General features: G+C 34.4%; 1 protein-coding gene across 1 annotated transcript in view; it reads left to right on the top strand.

Moving 5' to 3' along the window:
* Positions 1–15,785, top strand: part of ADAM9 (ADAM metallopeptidase domain 9) — a 123,104-nt gene extending 107,319 nt beyond the window's left edge. Inside the window, exons 20-22 of the mRNA XM_044659538.1 lie at positions 7,202–7,289; positions 8,956–9,023; positions 13,897–15,785. Coding sequence (XP_044515473.1) covers positions 7,202–7,289; positions 8,956–9,023; positions 13,897–13,987 — 247 coding nt within the window. The 3' untranslated portion in view covers positions 13,988–15,785. The remainder of the gene's footprint in view (positions 1–7,201; positions 7,290–8,955; positions 9,024–13,896) is intronic.
* Positions 15,786–16,129: the final 344 nt, after the last annotated feature.

Raw genomic sequence — 16,129 nt, 5'->3', positions numbered from 1 at the left:
AAGTAGCGAGTTTGGTGGGGAGTGGGGAAAGGTCATGATCCAGAGGAACCAGAATAGTTGGGAACTGGTGCTTATCTAAACATGAAGAAAATTTTTATTGATATTATTAAAGAAAATATGGAAGAATATAATTTTAGAAACTAATTTGAAAAGCATGGATAGATTAGAATCATAGAATTTATGGAAGACTGGAAGAATAAAAAGAAGGGAGGATTTGCTTTTGTGACTTTTAGTGACCATAATACAGTTGACAAAACTAGAAATATATTATTAATGGATATACCTGGGAAATGAAAAAAGGCCCTTTCAAAGCAAGAGATGCCACCTGCTGGCTCACAGGGGTAGGTCAAGGAGGAAATTTTTGAAAAAGTGATTAAAATCAATAATAATCCATAGTTAACAAAGTTACTACAACTATTAACAGGAAACCCATTTTGTTCAGGACTATAATAGCTACAGTTTGCAAAAAAAAAAAAAAGCCCACAGCTATTGATTAATTCAATATAGGTATTGATTAATGTAATATGGTGTCAGTGTAACACTTCTGGTGTTAGGGCTGACTGAAGCCTTTTTAAAGCTGCTCACTTGTGGCTCCAAGAAACTGTAGCATAAGCAACAACCCACACCTTGATAAATCATCTCATCATGTGGGCTAAAACAAGGTTGAGGGTAGCCAATAGGTCTCGGACCTGCTGATGAGTTAGCAAGGTGTCTACCCCCCCAAGTATGTGAAAATGAGTGGATGAGAACAGTGTGTTCTAGTGGCCATGAAGGCAGTGGATGCAGGCTCTGTGAAGCATTGAGAATTTGGCCAGACTTCAGAGATACCAAGGCCATCCATCGCATTCCAGGCCATCGCCAGTCATTCCAACTGTTTTGTCTTGCTATTGGACTTCAGTGATTTTGGCAGAGAGAGTAAATTCTGTGCAGTTTTGTCTCACTTAAATCCACTTCACTAGAGAGTCAAGACATTACCCAGCAATGCCATTAGTCTGAAAACAAAGGACAAACAACAAAGTATATGTATAGTTCTGAGGTTTTTATCTTTTGTACCTTTGTCCTTTTTCTTTCTTCTCATTACATCAGGTACATTGCCCTGTAAATTATGATGGTGGTACAAGACATAAAAAATTAAGGAATTCTTAACTTTGGAAAAAGAAGAGATAATATATGTAAACTGCTTTGCAAACCTTAAAGATAGCTTTTGCTAAATCGATCAATGTACATTTATTGTGTTTCAAGCCCTTTGTTAAGCTTTGTGGATAGAAAAAGAGGTAAAAAAATATTCTCTGTTCTCAAGGAGCTTATAATCTAATGAGGGATACAACTTGCAAACAAATATATACAAAGTACTCTATATACAAGATAATTAGGAAATAGTGAACAGAGGAAAAGCATTAGAATTAAGAACAATTAGAAAGAAGAAGCCAGGGAAATCAGTATTCAGAGTTGAGGAGGAAGAGTATTCCAGTCATGAAGAGCAAAAATGCTTGGAACTGAGAAATGCAGTATCTTGTTTGTGGAATGCGAAGATAAATGTGTCCTTATTTGAAGAAAATAGTGGGGGTAGGAGGAGGATGAAGAAAAGGGATTCTGCCCACACAAGCTGTTTGCTCAGGGCAAAAAATGTCCTCTAAGTGTAAACATAGACTTTTATAATAATATTGATGTAAGATTCCCTCTCCCACTCTCTTCACAATCTTGAGTACATGATTTCCAATATTACATATACCCAAAAACCTGTGATGTGACTCAGGTGGTCTTTTCTCCAGAAAGTAAGAAAAGTTACATTGAATCAACTCCCTGTTCCTTCCTTCCTGGCTTCTTCAGGATAGTCCCAGAACTGGCATCTTTCCTAGACTTACAGATAAGCTCTTCTCAAGGTTTTTGAAAATAGGTCAAGAAAACTAAAAAATTTATTGGGGAGGAGGGGCTTTTTATTCAAAGGAATAATAGTAATACCAAGGAGTCTTGAAAATTGGAATCTCAAGCCAAATATTACTCTGAGAATTACACACTGAATCTCATCCCACATATTATGAACTTAACAAATATTGATACATGAATATTTTCATATACAAAGTGGAGAAAAAGATTGTATATAAATTCACATGTAGCTTTTTAATGTTATATTAAATTTAATAAGATCATATCAACATTTCCATAATAAACATATTCCCTTTATTAATTTTCATTTGATCTTTTCTCTAATATTTCATTAATTTGGTTTTCTTTCTTTTCTTCCTTTTTTTTTTTTGCCCACTTTGACTTTGCTCTCCCTTCCCCAAATATGTCACTGATGAAAAGTCAGTATCCTTGAACAAAACCAAATCAAACATTGATTTTGTTCAAAAATGTATGTTTCACTAAGCACCTACAATCTTTCACCTCTTCCCAAGTGGTAGGAGGTGGGATTTCTTTACATGTCTTCCTGGTTAGTATTTCAATTGTAGCTATTAAGTGTTTCAAAGTTATTTTCTTGTAAAATGTCCTATGTTCAGTTCATTGTATAAGTAGTTCTCTTATTCTAGCACTCTTCATTTAGTTATTCTAGCTCTCTTCATTTAACTATGTTTTCCCAGACATTTCTGAATCCAGATTTATTATACTGCAGTAATATTCCATTACAACTAAACAGTTTGTTCAGCCATTCCCCAATTGATAACCACCTTTTCAGTTTCCAGTTTTTTTGTCAGCACAAAATGAGATACTATGGAGGCAGCTGGGTAGCTCAGTGGATTGAGAGTCAAGCCTAGAGACGGGAGGTCCTGGGTTCAAATCTGGCCTCAGACACTTCCCAGCTGTGTGACCCTGGGCAAGTCACTTAACCCCCATTGCCTAGTCCTTACCACTCTTCCACCAAGGAGCCATTACACAGAAGTTAAGGGTTTAAAAAAAATGAGATGCTATAAATATTTTTGTAAATTTGGGACTTTTTCCTCTGTCTTTGATCTCCTCAGGGTTTAAAACCTAGTAATGGCCTTGCTAGGTCAAAAATATGCGTAATTGAGTAACTTTTTGCACATAGTTCCAAGTTGCCTTTTTTCTGGAACCCTCTCCACCATTTGTCCTTTTCCTTGGAAAATGAGTGAAAATGTATGAAGTGATTTAATTTGCATTTTTAAAAATTTTAAGTGATGTGTGGAGTATTTTTATATGATTATAAATAGCTTGGATTTCTTCTCTTAAGAACTAACTTCCTATCCATTGACCATTTCTTAATTAAAGAGTGATACTTTTTCTTTTTTTCAAGCTGAAAAGATACTTTATTAAGCCTTCATTATGCATTAATATCTTAACAAAGATTAATTTGTAGGATTAGCTAGTAGAGAAACAAGGCTCTGAAGGAATGAAACACCACAGACCAGGAAAATCTTGGGGTGGGGGAGGAAGTCACAAGGGTATTAAGGGTCTAAGGAGAAATCCTAAGGGAAGTCAGGGACACTGAAAATCAAGTTGCACCTCACAGTTTTGCTTGTGCCTTTAAGAAGGCTTGCCTTCTTAGCAAATACATATTTTTAAAAAATAAATATGCACTGCATGATTGATTCACTGTTAAAACAGGGCTGGGGTCAAAGATATGGCAATGTCAGTATTCTACTCATGTCTTTATTTTTATATAAAACTTCATCCCTTGCTCACTCAGTGGAGGCCTAAAGAACCAGCTATTCTCCCTTTGTTTGAAAGCCAGCATTTAAATGAAACCAGGCACTTAATAATTTAACTCTCAGAAACAAAGCATGTTACTGAAAAGTACAAAAAAACACCAGGAATGGGAGATATCCTTAGTGTTGTGGTTGACATGTTGCTTCTTTTCAGTTCACCATTTTTCTTACCTTATTATATGTTATATAAATTATACAAAAATTAGATAAATTATATAAAAATTATATAAAAATCTGCATTCACTAACAGAATGAGACTATGCTTCTGTGAATATGTGTTTTGTTTACATATGTTCTAAAAAACTTATTGTTCAATGATATATGTATATAATCCAATGGAATTGCCTGTCAGTTCCAGGAGAGGGGCGGGAAGGAAGGGCATGAATCATGTAACTGTGTAATTAGGGTCTGTTCCCCAGAACTCTATATCCCAGCATCCCACTTTCGTTCTCACGTTATATCCTAACGTTTTGGAGATAAAGTTTGTGTGTGACCCCTCCCTCTCTCTTTTCCCCTCATTGGAGCTATGGAAGTGGGCTTTTGGACAGGTAGGAGAATTTACTCACATGGGTTTTACTTTTTGTTAGATAATTAGGTTTGAACTTCTATTTATTTTAGTTTATTTTCTTCCTACTTCAAGTGATTATTAATAAACTTTATAAAATATAATACTTGGAGTTATTGGATATTAATTTAAATCTTATATAACCGAGTGATGCTTTTTCTTATAGATGAAAATAAATTTCAGTAAATTCTTTATATATGTTGGAAACGAGACCTTTATCAGAGAAAGTTATTACAAGATGTTTTTCCTGAAATTACCCATCTCCCTTCTAATCTTAGCTATCTTGAATTTGTGTGAAAACTTTAATTTTATGTATTTCCTCCACCCTGTTTTCCAGTGCATCTTCCTTATTTTGCTTTTTAGAACAGGACTATGCTTGGGATCAGTGTTCTCTGCTATTGTAGACAGTTTTATCTCTCTTTCACTTCTTACTCAGACACCAGTAGAACTTTATCCTTTATTCTTTCCTTTTGAAACCCTTCTCACTGTCTACCCCTTTAGGTTGGAGTTTGTTATGCAAGTGACTTATTCCTCTTTGATTTTACCTTCCCTTCTAGTTCTATTTCTTCCTTTCCCTTCTCCCTTTTTCTGTTTCATGTTAAAGTTAAGTGCACACTAAACTATATATGTGTGTTTGTGTTCTACCTTAATCAATTAAATTGAAATTGAGTTTCCTGTGATGGCCTGTGGAAGGCCCTAACCCCTACTCCTTTGTATATAGACTTCTAAGTTCCTTTGATTCTTCTCTTTTTTCTTTGCTAGTTTTACTTAAAAAATAAATTATCAGGGGGCAGCTGGGTGGCTCAATAGATTGAGAGCCAGGCCTAGAGATGGGAGGTTCTAGGTTCAAATCTTACCTTAGACACTTCCTAGCTGTGTGACCCTGGGCAAGTCACTTAACCCCTATTGCCTACCCTTACCACTCTTATGCCTTGTAGCCAATACACAGTATTGATTCTAAGATGGAAGGTAATGGTTTAAAAAATAAATAAATAAAATTAAAAATTATCTTATTTTGTCCCTTATTCTACTCACTCTCTCTCTCTGTCTCTCTCTCTGTCTCTCTCTCTCTCTCTCTCTCTCTCTCTCTCTCTCTCTCTCTCTCCTCTTCTCTTTCCTGCATACTTTTAAAGATCATTAAAACAGAATAAAAATGACTCTCACACCTTGATTCTTTCTATGACCCTGATGACATTATGGTTCTTAGGGAATATTTGTATTAGTCTTCTGCCTCATCCTAATAATGTCTCTTTTGTGTGTGTGTGTGTGTGTGTGTGTGTGTGTGTGTGTGTGTGTGTGTGTGTGAGAGAGAGAGAGAGAGACCCGAAAATTTCCATCTAATTAATTAATTAGTAGTATTTTTCCATGGTTACATGATTCATGTTCTTTCCCTCCCCTCCCCCCCTTCCTGTAGCCAACAAGCAATTCCACTGGGTTTTACATGTGTCATTGATCAAGACCTATTTCCATATTATTATTATTTGCATTAGGGTGATCACTTAATATGTTTAAATTTTAAAGTTTTACTCAGCTAAATCTTTTCATCACTAATGCTTAAAATTCTTCTATTTTATTAAAGATCCAATTCCCCCCACCCCCACCCCCAGTAGGATTATGCTAGTTAAATTGTTCTTGGTTATAAGCCAATATCTTTTGTCTTTTAGGTTGCACTCTTTTTTATAGTGCTCTCTTCTTTATAGTGATAGCTGCTAAATCTTACATGGGCCTGCCCATGGTTTTTTGATCCTTCAACTCTTCTGGTTACTTGTAGTATTTTATTTAACCTAGACTCTCTTAATTTTGCCATTGACATTTCTAACAGTTTTTGTTTAGGGGTTCCTTTCAGGAGGTGCCCCGTATTGTTTTTAGCTTACATTTTCTTTTTTTACCTTTTAAACTTTGTTTTAATTACTGTTGTCTCATGGAATCATTACTTTTTTATCCATTCTAATTTTCAAGGAATCAGTTACATATTTATATAAGATTTTATGCTTATATAAATTATATAAGTTTTATTGTGCTAAGCTATGAATTATTTTTTATGTCTACTCTATAGCTCTCATTTATTTTTCTGTTTCTTTGCTCTATTGCTCTAATTTATGTCACTTAAAATTTTTCCTCAAAACTCTTGTATCATTTCTTCTATAAATTCTGATTGAACTTGTGTCAAGTATTATTTTTCTTTGAGTCTTTGTAAATGTTTTGGAATTTTTTTCTTGGTTTGTGTCTTAGGGATATCTGGCATTATAATAGCTCTTTATCTTTTCTTCATTTACTTCTTTTTCCAGCAATGTTCTCTGGATAAACTGATGGTTCTGACCTTGCTCTGAGGCACTGAGTACTTAGTTCCAATCCATTTCTTCAATTCTTCACAATTCTTCATCTCGTTAACTTCCTGTGAATTTAGGCTGGAAAGATGAGCTTCTATTCTTTTTCCTTTGATTTTCTGATCACTACTTGATTTGGATTTCTCTTTTAGATGATTGTTGGAGTAGTTGTTGAAGGAGTGAGGCTATACTGCTCCTTCCTACTCCACTTGGTTCTGTCTGCTTCCCATAAATGTTATATAAGAATTATGAGGTTTTTTTTTTAATTTTTTCTAGATGTTTATCAAGGAGCTGAGGTTGCTACTTGACCAATTAAGATGCTCATGATTTTTTTGTTGTCGATTTTATTATAGGTTATGTTATTATATGTTATAATATGTTATATTAGCTTCTTGTAAACTATACTGTACTAACTGGAAGGAAGGAAGTAGTGAGGGGAACCAGAACAAGATATAATTTTAATACAGTAATGTACTTATTTAGTGTTTGGCAAAGAATATCATTTATTGTCATTGCTTTGGGCATCCTTGTCTTAGTGGTATATTCCATCCAAGGAATATATTATACACAGATATTTTTGTTAGAAGTTAGTACAGAAAAGTTTTCATTTTAATTTCATTATAAACATAATTATATTTTTCCAGATCAGATGGAAAAAATCAAACAAATGTTTCTCGACAACCAGCAAATGCTCCTCGAAATGCTCCTCCAGTGATGAACCCTAGAGATGATGTAAGTTTAATTTTTGTTTTCATATTTTTCCATGTTTTTTTTATGAGTAGTTGACTTTTTAAAATGTAATTGTTTTGTGTTAGAAATATCCACATTTTTAAGGTCTTGTCTAAATGACAATTCACTATGCAGTTATAAGTAAAAAATGACCTTCAGGTTTTTTTTTTTAATTGAATGAACAATGTAGTACACATACTACAAAGTTGTGGAGTAGGTGAATGGGTGGGGGGAGGGAATTATGGAATTTTTGTAGCTTTAAAAGAAATTATCAGTGAGACTATAGTTATGGTTAAAGTTTTCATCTTTTCTTTTTCCTTCTCTTGCTCCAAACTCTTATTCAAATTTTGGTCCTTTTAACATAGAAAGTATTCCCCTTGAGAATAGTTTTCTATATTTATTTTAAGAGCCTATTTAACTTTGAAAGAACTACATGAGATAATAAAGAGTAAAATGAGTAGAACTAGAGAACTCTACATAGGTATACATTTAATGCTTGAAGAATAAGTTGTGAGTGTTTGTTTACCTTTAGAGCAGTGATGGACAAACTTTTTAAAGAGGGGGCCAAAGGAAAGGAAATGCTCATCCGTCAGTCTGTTTCTAAGGCAACCCTTTCAAAGTTTCATTGTATTGTATCCTATTCATTGTATTTGTCAGATTAGGAATAATATCACTCATAGAGATAGAACATTTCAGGGGGCTGCATCTGGCCCACAGGCTGTAGTTTGCCCATTACTCTGAAAACAGAAAAATGAAAGATGTAATCTATATTTACATATTATTTGACTGGATTTGGAGTGGGAAGAGGGGGCAGAGATACCTGGAAATAAATTCTATTAATTAAAAAAAAATAACTCAATATAAATACTTTCTTGTGGCACCTTGTTTTAGTATATAGACCTTTAACTTCATGAGTATATGAAAATTCTGCTAGGGAAACTCACAAGTACTTTTGCAATTTTTAGTATTAGAGAGCTCCCAGAGGGTGAATGGGCTTACCCGGGACACACGGCCAGGTTGTGTTGCAGGCAAGACAGAATCAGATTGGTGTCTTCTTGTACACGGCCTCTCCAACTATTATTTTTTAAATTAACTAACCTACTATATTTTATGAGGTAAAATTATATTTTAAAGGGGTTTTTTTTTTTGGTATAAGAAAAGTATAAACCTAAAAGAGCTTTTTTTCCTCATACTTAAGATTTTATACTTCTCAGGTACTTACTTTCAAATAAAAAATGTATTATGACTATATGTGATGGTATTTTTATCTTCTAATGAGATATTTCATTTTATCTATAAGATATTTGTAAAGCAGTTAGCACAGTGCTTTGCACATAATGGCTGCTATATAAGTGGTTATTCCTTTTCCCTGTCCCCCCTTCCTTATGTCCCAGACTGAAACAGCATGTTTTGTAAACTAAGAACCTCCATAGGGCTCATCACAATCACCTGAGTAGCTCTGTACACGGTAGGCAAAATTAATGTTAAATGTTTGCAATGTCACAACAATTATCTTTCATTTAACAATAAAGACATACTCTACAAGCAGACTTATACTAAAATGTCATATACTAAAGCAGCTATTCTTTGTGTTCAATGTTAAAATGTACTAAACTATTTACAGGCCATTTCTGAGTACTTACTGATACTAACCTTATTGTTTCCTTAGGCTATTTATGCAAATAGATTTCCAGTACCAACTTATGCAGCCAAACAACCTCAGCAATTTCCATCAAGGTATGAAACAAAATTATTTAATTTATTTGATTTTAATGAAACCTGTGGGTTATGTGCAAATTAGCAATCTGAATAAATGAATGAAAAAGTACTTACTAAGCATTTACTATATGTGAAGCTCAAAGTAAACAGGTACACAATTAAAGAGAGATCTGGTCCTCGGAGGGCTTATATTCCAGTAGAGAGAGACTGAACATAAATGGGAGTGGTGGGCAGGGGGACAGTAGAGGGTATTGTGACATGGAAACTTTTAAGGATGATACCTGGAACCCTAGAAAAGTAGATTAACACTTTCACATCAGCATTGATTAGATTATGGTTCTAGAACTGAAGAGAGAAATTAGTTAAATAATGGCAGAAATTAGGTTAAACATTTTTTTTTCAAAAAAACTTTTGTGTAGTTATCTGTTTGGAAGAACAAATAATATTAAAAATTTAGGATGACTAAAATCAGACTGAGTCAAGTTTTATTCATGGCCGCTAGGTGGCACAGTAGGTTAAGAATGCTAGACTTGGAATCAGAAAGATCTGAATTTAAATCTCTTCTTATGTACTATGTGATCCGTGAGCGCATCACTCCAACAGTAAGCTTGTGCAGCTTACATTCTAGAAGAGGAAGTAATAGGTTTATTAAATAAAAGCAAAATGCATTGTAGGAGAAATTGCTTTAGATCAAGAGGTTAGAAAAACCTTTGTCAGGGAAGATGGCAAGTTAGCTGGGCAGAGAAGCAGTGCGGAATAGTAGAAAGAGAACTAAATTTATAGTGAAAGGACCAGTTCAAATTGCAGCTGACTCTGAGATATCCATCAAGTTACTTTGTCTGTGCCTCAGTTTCTTGCTCTGTAAAATGAGAATTTGAGTCTAGATGACTTAAAGGCACTCTTCCAGCTCTACTGGGCTAGAGTAGAGGTAGTGAGGATGAAGAGACTGACTTGAGAGATGCAAGCAAGAAAATAAAGATTATATTCCTGGGTCAGAAAGTAGTTCAGTTTAGCTTGAATGTAAAGTGTGGGAAGTGGAGAGAAGTAGGGGATAAATTTGGAAGGTCAGGTTTTGGCCAAATTATCAGGGATTTTGAATGTAAGACTTAGGAGTTTGGACTTTGTTAAGATAATGGGGATTCTTTGAAAGATTTTGTGTAAGAGGCTAGTAAGTTGGATTGGCATAATTAGAGTAATACTTTTAGGAAGATGGAGATAGGAGCAATGTATAAGATGAGTTGAAAAAAAATTAGAAGCAGAGAATACAGGATTAAAAGTCCAAGCAAGAGGCAATGAGCGGGGCAGCTTAGGTGACTCAGTGGATAGAGATAGGAGATTCTGGATTAAAATCTGGCCTGAGACATTTCTCAGCTGTGCAACCCTGGACAAATTACTTAATCTTCATTGCCCAGCCCTCACCACTCTTCTGCCTTGGAACCAATACCTAGCATTGATTCTAAGACAGAAAGTTATGGCTTATAAAATTGCTTTTTGGTTTTTTTAAGTAATGAGGGCCTGAAAGAAGGTGTTTCTAGTGGGTATCCCTACAGGATGATAAATCTAAGAGCTATTCTGGAGATTAAATGAATGGGGGAAAAAGCATTTATTGAGCACTTACTTTTTACTAAGCAGTGGTGATACAAATACAAAATATACCTTGATCTCAGGAAACTTAGATTCTAAAAGAGGAAGATGATGATAATATCAGAAATAGCCAGCATTTATGTATTACATTGCTTTATAAATATTATTTCATTTTGTTCTCACAACAACCCTGCAAGGCAGGCATGATTATTATTGCCTTTTTCCTGTGACAAGTAAAATTCTGAAAGAGAGCATTCTAGGTACTAAAAATCAATTTATTAATTAGACCTGCCAATAATTAGTGATCCGTGATTCTCTTGGCAATTAGAGTACATGTAGAGTTTTAGGTCATCTTAGATATTCCTGCTGTTTTCATGATAGCACATTATTGGGCCTTCTGAACAGAAAAAGGTATTTCTATTGGTGGATATTAAATGAGAGCTAAGAGCTCTCAGCTCCTTCCAGTGACTATATTGTTGTGGGGTGAGGGGGAGATCAGCTGAGATAGTGGCCTGCTTGGGAGATTTTAGCAAACTCCCCCTCCCCAGCAATTTGGGCAGGCAAAAGTACTTCACTCAGGTTTTACTTGACTTGGGGAGCCAAGTCACCCCAAACCTTAATGAGACAAGAACATCTGAGTCACTTTCAGTAGCCAGGACTAACCCAAGATCGTTTTTGTTTACAGGATAAGGAGAAAAAGGCCCACATCTTAGGGGAGGTCTCTTGAGCTTAGATGGGGGGTAGGGAAAGACTTAAATAAAAAGAGAATATTATATATGAATATTCAAAATCAAATGATACATCATTATGCAAGAATTTTTTAAATATAGTATATTATTTCTATCTGGGTCCTGGATCAGTGGCTCCAATGAGTCTCTTGATTTTTATATTTTCTTTGTTTTTAGGAGTTCCAAGGAATGTTTTACACTGATTTTTTTTCCCTTGCCTATGTGACTTCTATCACCTATCGAGATGGGAAGGAGTTGAGAGTTTTATGATGGACTCTTTAAAAAAATTTTTTTTAATCCTTACCTTCTGTCTAGGAGTCAATACTGTGTATTGGCTCCAAGGCAGAAGAGTGGTAAGGGTAGGCAATGGGGGTCAAGTGACTTGCCCAGGGTCACACAGCTGGGAAGAGGCCAGATTTGAACCTAGGACCCTCCTGTCTTTAGGCCTGGCTCTCAATCCACTGAGCTACCCAGCTGCCCCCTATGATGGACTCTTAATTAGCTGTTGACCAATTGGAGATGTCTTGAGATACTCAGAACAGAAGCTGAATAATGACCTCCCAAAATTATTTTTAGTGACCTGGGCCAAGGGGGTCGAAGTTGTTTTGATTGTTGAGAGACTCATTTGACCAGATTACCATATCTTGTCTGGTGAATTAATAAATTAATAAAAATCCAGTCATTACAGTTTGGCTTACACTTAAAATTAATTTCCTTGTTACAAATAAGGAAACATAAGCCGTTTAAGTGACTTTCCCAGGGTCACCCAGCTAGTAAATATCTGAGGCCAGATTTGAACTCCAATCTTCTAATATGTATTATGATTGTGTAGTTGTGCATTGACTCTTTGTGACCCCATGGCCCAGCTGCCTGTGGGATTTCTTGGCAAAGATACTAGAGTAGTTTGCCATTACCTTTTCTAGTTTTTTTTTTCTGTGGACAGAGGTTAAGTGACTTGCCCAGAGTCACACAGCTAGTTAATGTCTTAAGATCAAATTTTAATTCTGTTCTTTCTGTCTCCATCCCCAGGGTGCTTCTCCATTGCACTGCCTAGCTGCCTCACAGTATGACATTGATAATGTTAATTTGTGGTTATCTAAGTTATTATGCAGCCCAATTTGTTTTAAGTTGCAGAGAAGGTGCCCATTTACTCTGTTTAAAGGAGTTTAATCACTCAGGAGTTCCCCCTACCCTATACCAATGAAATCATAGGTCCAATTCTTATCTCTTATCTAAGAACAAGAGATGGAAAATACATAGGAAAGATGAAAGAGAAAGTTGTGAGCAGGAAGAATTAGCTCAAGGGTGGTTCAACAACATGCTCTCTCCAGTTGTTTGGATGGTACAGCTGGGCAAAAAATGAAGAGAATAGAGAAGGTTTAGAATACTGTCTTTAAAGAAATGTCAGAGGAAGCTGAGAATACATGAATAAAAGGAAAGGGTTTGCTTTTTATAAACTGCCTTGGTTTCTTGATTTCCTTCAAGAGTTAGCTCAAATTCACTTTTCTGTTTTTCCGAATAGTTTAATCACTATTAGAATTAATTGTTCTTTAAATATTTGGTAGAATTCATTTGTGAATACATCTAGCCCTGGGGATATTTTTAGGGAATTTGTTAGATGGCTTGTTCAGTTCCTTTTTTTTCCAAAATGGGTTATGCTCTTTTTTTCTCTTCTGTTAATGTGGGCAGTTTATATTTTTGTAAATATTCATCCATTTCATTTAGATTGTCTGATTTATTGGCATGTAATTGGCAAAGTAGCTCCTAATAATTGTTTTAATTTCCTCTTCGTTGATGGTAGAGATTCCCTCTTTTCATTTTTGATACTGATAATTTGGCTTTCTTCTTTTTAATCAAATTAACAAATAGTTGCCTATTTCATTGTTTTCTCATAAAACCTTTTCGGTCTTATTTATTAGTTCAATAATTTTTCAGTTTTATTAACCTCTGCATTGATTTTCAGGATTCCAATGTGGTGTTTAGGGATTTTTAATTTGTTCTTTTCCAAATTTTTTAGTTGCATGTCCAATTCATTGATCTGCTTTTTTCCTCTATTTTATTGATGTAAGCTTTTAGAGATATAAATTTCCCCCTAAGTACTGCTTTGGCTGCATCCCATAAATTTCTATATGTTGTCTTATTGTCGTCATTCTCTTAATGGAATTATTGTTTCTTTGATTTGTTCTTTGACTTATTTATTCTTTAGGATTAGATTAACTAGTTTCCAATAAAAATTTAATCTTTCAATGTGAGCATTAGGCAAATGCTATTCATCAGGACTTGATCTATTGTCTTGCTAATATTCCAATAAACCCCTCCTCCTCCATTTCCAGAGAGCCAATTGTTAACCATTTATCAGCATGCCCTTGCCTGGACACCATTTAAAAGAATGTGATAACAAAATAGCCTTCCAAAATTACCATGAAGTAGTCACATCATTCAGATAATTTCATGGCAAGGACTCCATAGATTAATTATTGATAGGGAGACTTTAGTGATATAATACTTTGCTTTATTTCCATTTTATAATGCCCATTTTATAATGCAGAGAAATGATTACTTATTTCATCTTTCCACAGGCCACCTCCACCACAACCAAAAGTATTGTCTCAGGGAAACTTTATTCCTACTCGCCCTGCACCTGCAGCCCCTGTGAAAGGACTCCTTTAGTTTTTCCTCCTTTGTATAGAAGACTTCTTCAGGAAACTGAGCTGTTAATATTGTTTTTGGCATTCTGGGAAGCCTTTCTTCTTGCAACAAATATTAAAAAACACCAACTACCAAACATGGAAATGCTTAAGAAGTGAACCACTAAAAACTAAGTGAAAAAGAAAGCCCAGCATTCAATAATATAAGAAAATGCAGTAAGTCAAGGCTTCCAGAGGATATGATTTCCATCTTTTTAATGACCAGGCCTAATTAGGTCTTCTGAGAAGTGTGGCATTATAAAATTAAGTAGGTATAGCTAATCATGAACAGATCAATAGTGTTTATAATCTTCAAATTAGCTGGAAATTGTTTTTAAGTTTTCCCATTCCATACTCAAATGTGATTCTGAAGTCTTCACTTTTGTTGCTGTAATCTAGAATCTTCCACAATATAAACTGAAAATACTATATTGTAAAGCAATAGAAATCAGAAAATCTTGGTACCCAAAAAATCAAATCTTTCTTATCTTGCATGGACTGATAATTATCATTGCTGTGTTAAAGACATGAGATGAAATTAACATGTTATATTTTCGATGAAATATAAAAATACATGCTCTAAATGTGTACATGTAGATACACTTGTTATTAATAATTCCATGTTGATAGTCTTTTGAACTATAGACAATGGATATTATTAGAAATCTTCATTTAAATGTGTCTTAATGTTAATCATGGTAATGCTTACTAGACTGGAAACATTTTCATTAGCATTAATATTTCAGATGAGCTATAAAAGGTACGAAGAATAGCAGTCTTTAATAGACTTTGGGGGCTGTTGTTGGGTCAGAAGAGAAAACAGAAATCATTGCAATATCTTGAGTGGAGTGATCTGTTACAGACACTTGAGAATTTCATGCGCACTTTAAAATTGTTAATCTAAAATAAACAACTTTCAACTAACAACTGAACTGAGTTTTCAGACTTTGCTGTTAATATAAAAATGTTTACATTTACTAAGTTATGTTGGATTAAAGTCTTAACTCTTACTAATGTTTTTGAAGGATATAAAAATGATGTTAATTGAGTTTCATTGAGGTTTCAAGTGTTTTGGTATCTTTGTATGTGTGTATACATACAAGCATATATACATTGATAACTATAACATTTGCAGTAATAAAATACTTGAAATTCTATATTGTTGATTCTATAACAGAATAATAAAACATTCAGTTATCTAACATTAAATTTCCAGATAAAGTAGTACAAGAGCTTTTACGAGATTATCTTTTTTGGCTAATTTTGCAAGTTTTTTGATGTATTATATACATGGCCTGCCTGTTTTAAAGTGATACAGCTTTGCTTTATGGGGTAGGAAGATTAACTGAGCTCAGAAGGTGGTTCATTATTTCAATGATCATATTTTGATCAGAGAAATACTATATTGTAAAACAAACTGAAAGGGAAGGTTCTACTTTGATGTAAACTTGTGAACAAGTACATCTAAGATAAAAGTGCTAAAATCTGTGTACCTTTCATTATTTGAAGACTGTTTTTTATGATTGTAGTGTATGTCATTGCACTGTTATGGGCAGTAGTTCTTTGAACTCTTAGAAAATAAGAAATTTGACTACTGATTTTATACTCTGATCATTTGAACAATCAGAACATTTTTTCTACATATTTTATTTTTCCTTGTGTGCACTCAGAAGTTTGTCCTTGCTGATTTTATTTTGATTTGCCACCTATAGTGTAAAAATTTCTCAATCATGATTGCCACTTTTGAAATGGAAAAGAATAAAGGGCTTTTAAAAACCAAATCTGCTTAATATATTTGTAAAGAGCCAAGCTGAAATTTATGTAAACCTAGTTTAAATTAAAAAGCAAGGCCAAAAAGAAAGGTAATTGACTGACACAGTAGATAGAGGGTGTTTGACTTAAGTCAGGAAGATTTGAATTCATATCTACTCTCATACACTTATTCACTGTTTGTTGGCTGTGTGTGACTGTAGGCAGGTCACTTAACCTTTGCTTGCCTCCATTTTCTCAAATGTAAAATGGAGATAATAGCAGCTACCTCCCAGAGTTGTTGAGAGGATCAAATGAGATCATATTTGTAAAGTTTAGCACAGTGACTTCTACTGATCATTTAATGTGCATAAGC

This window comes from Gracilinanus agilis, chromosome 2 (assembly GCF_016433145.1).
Source record: "Gracilinanus agilis isolate LMUSP501 chromosome 2, AgileGrace, whole genome shotgun sequence".
In the NCBI taxonomy this organism is placed as follows: Eukaryota; Metazoa; Chordata; class Mammalia; order Didelphimorphia; family Didelphidae; genus Gracilinanus; species Gracilinanus agilis.
Note: the sequence above shows the minus strand (reverse complement) of the source record. Positions and strands in the feature narration are given on the sequence as shown.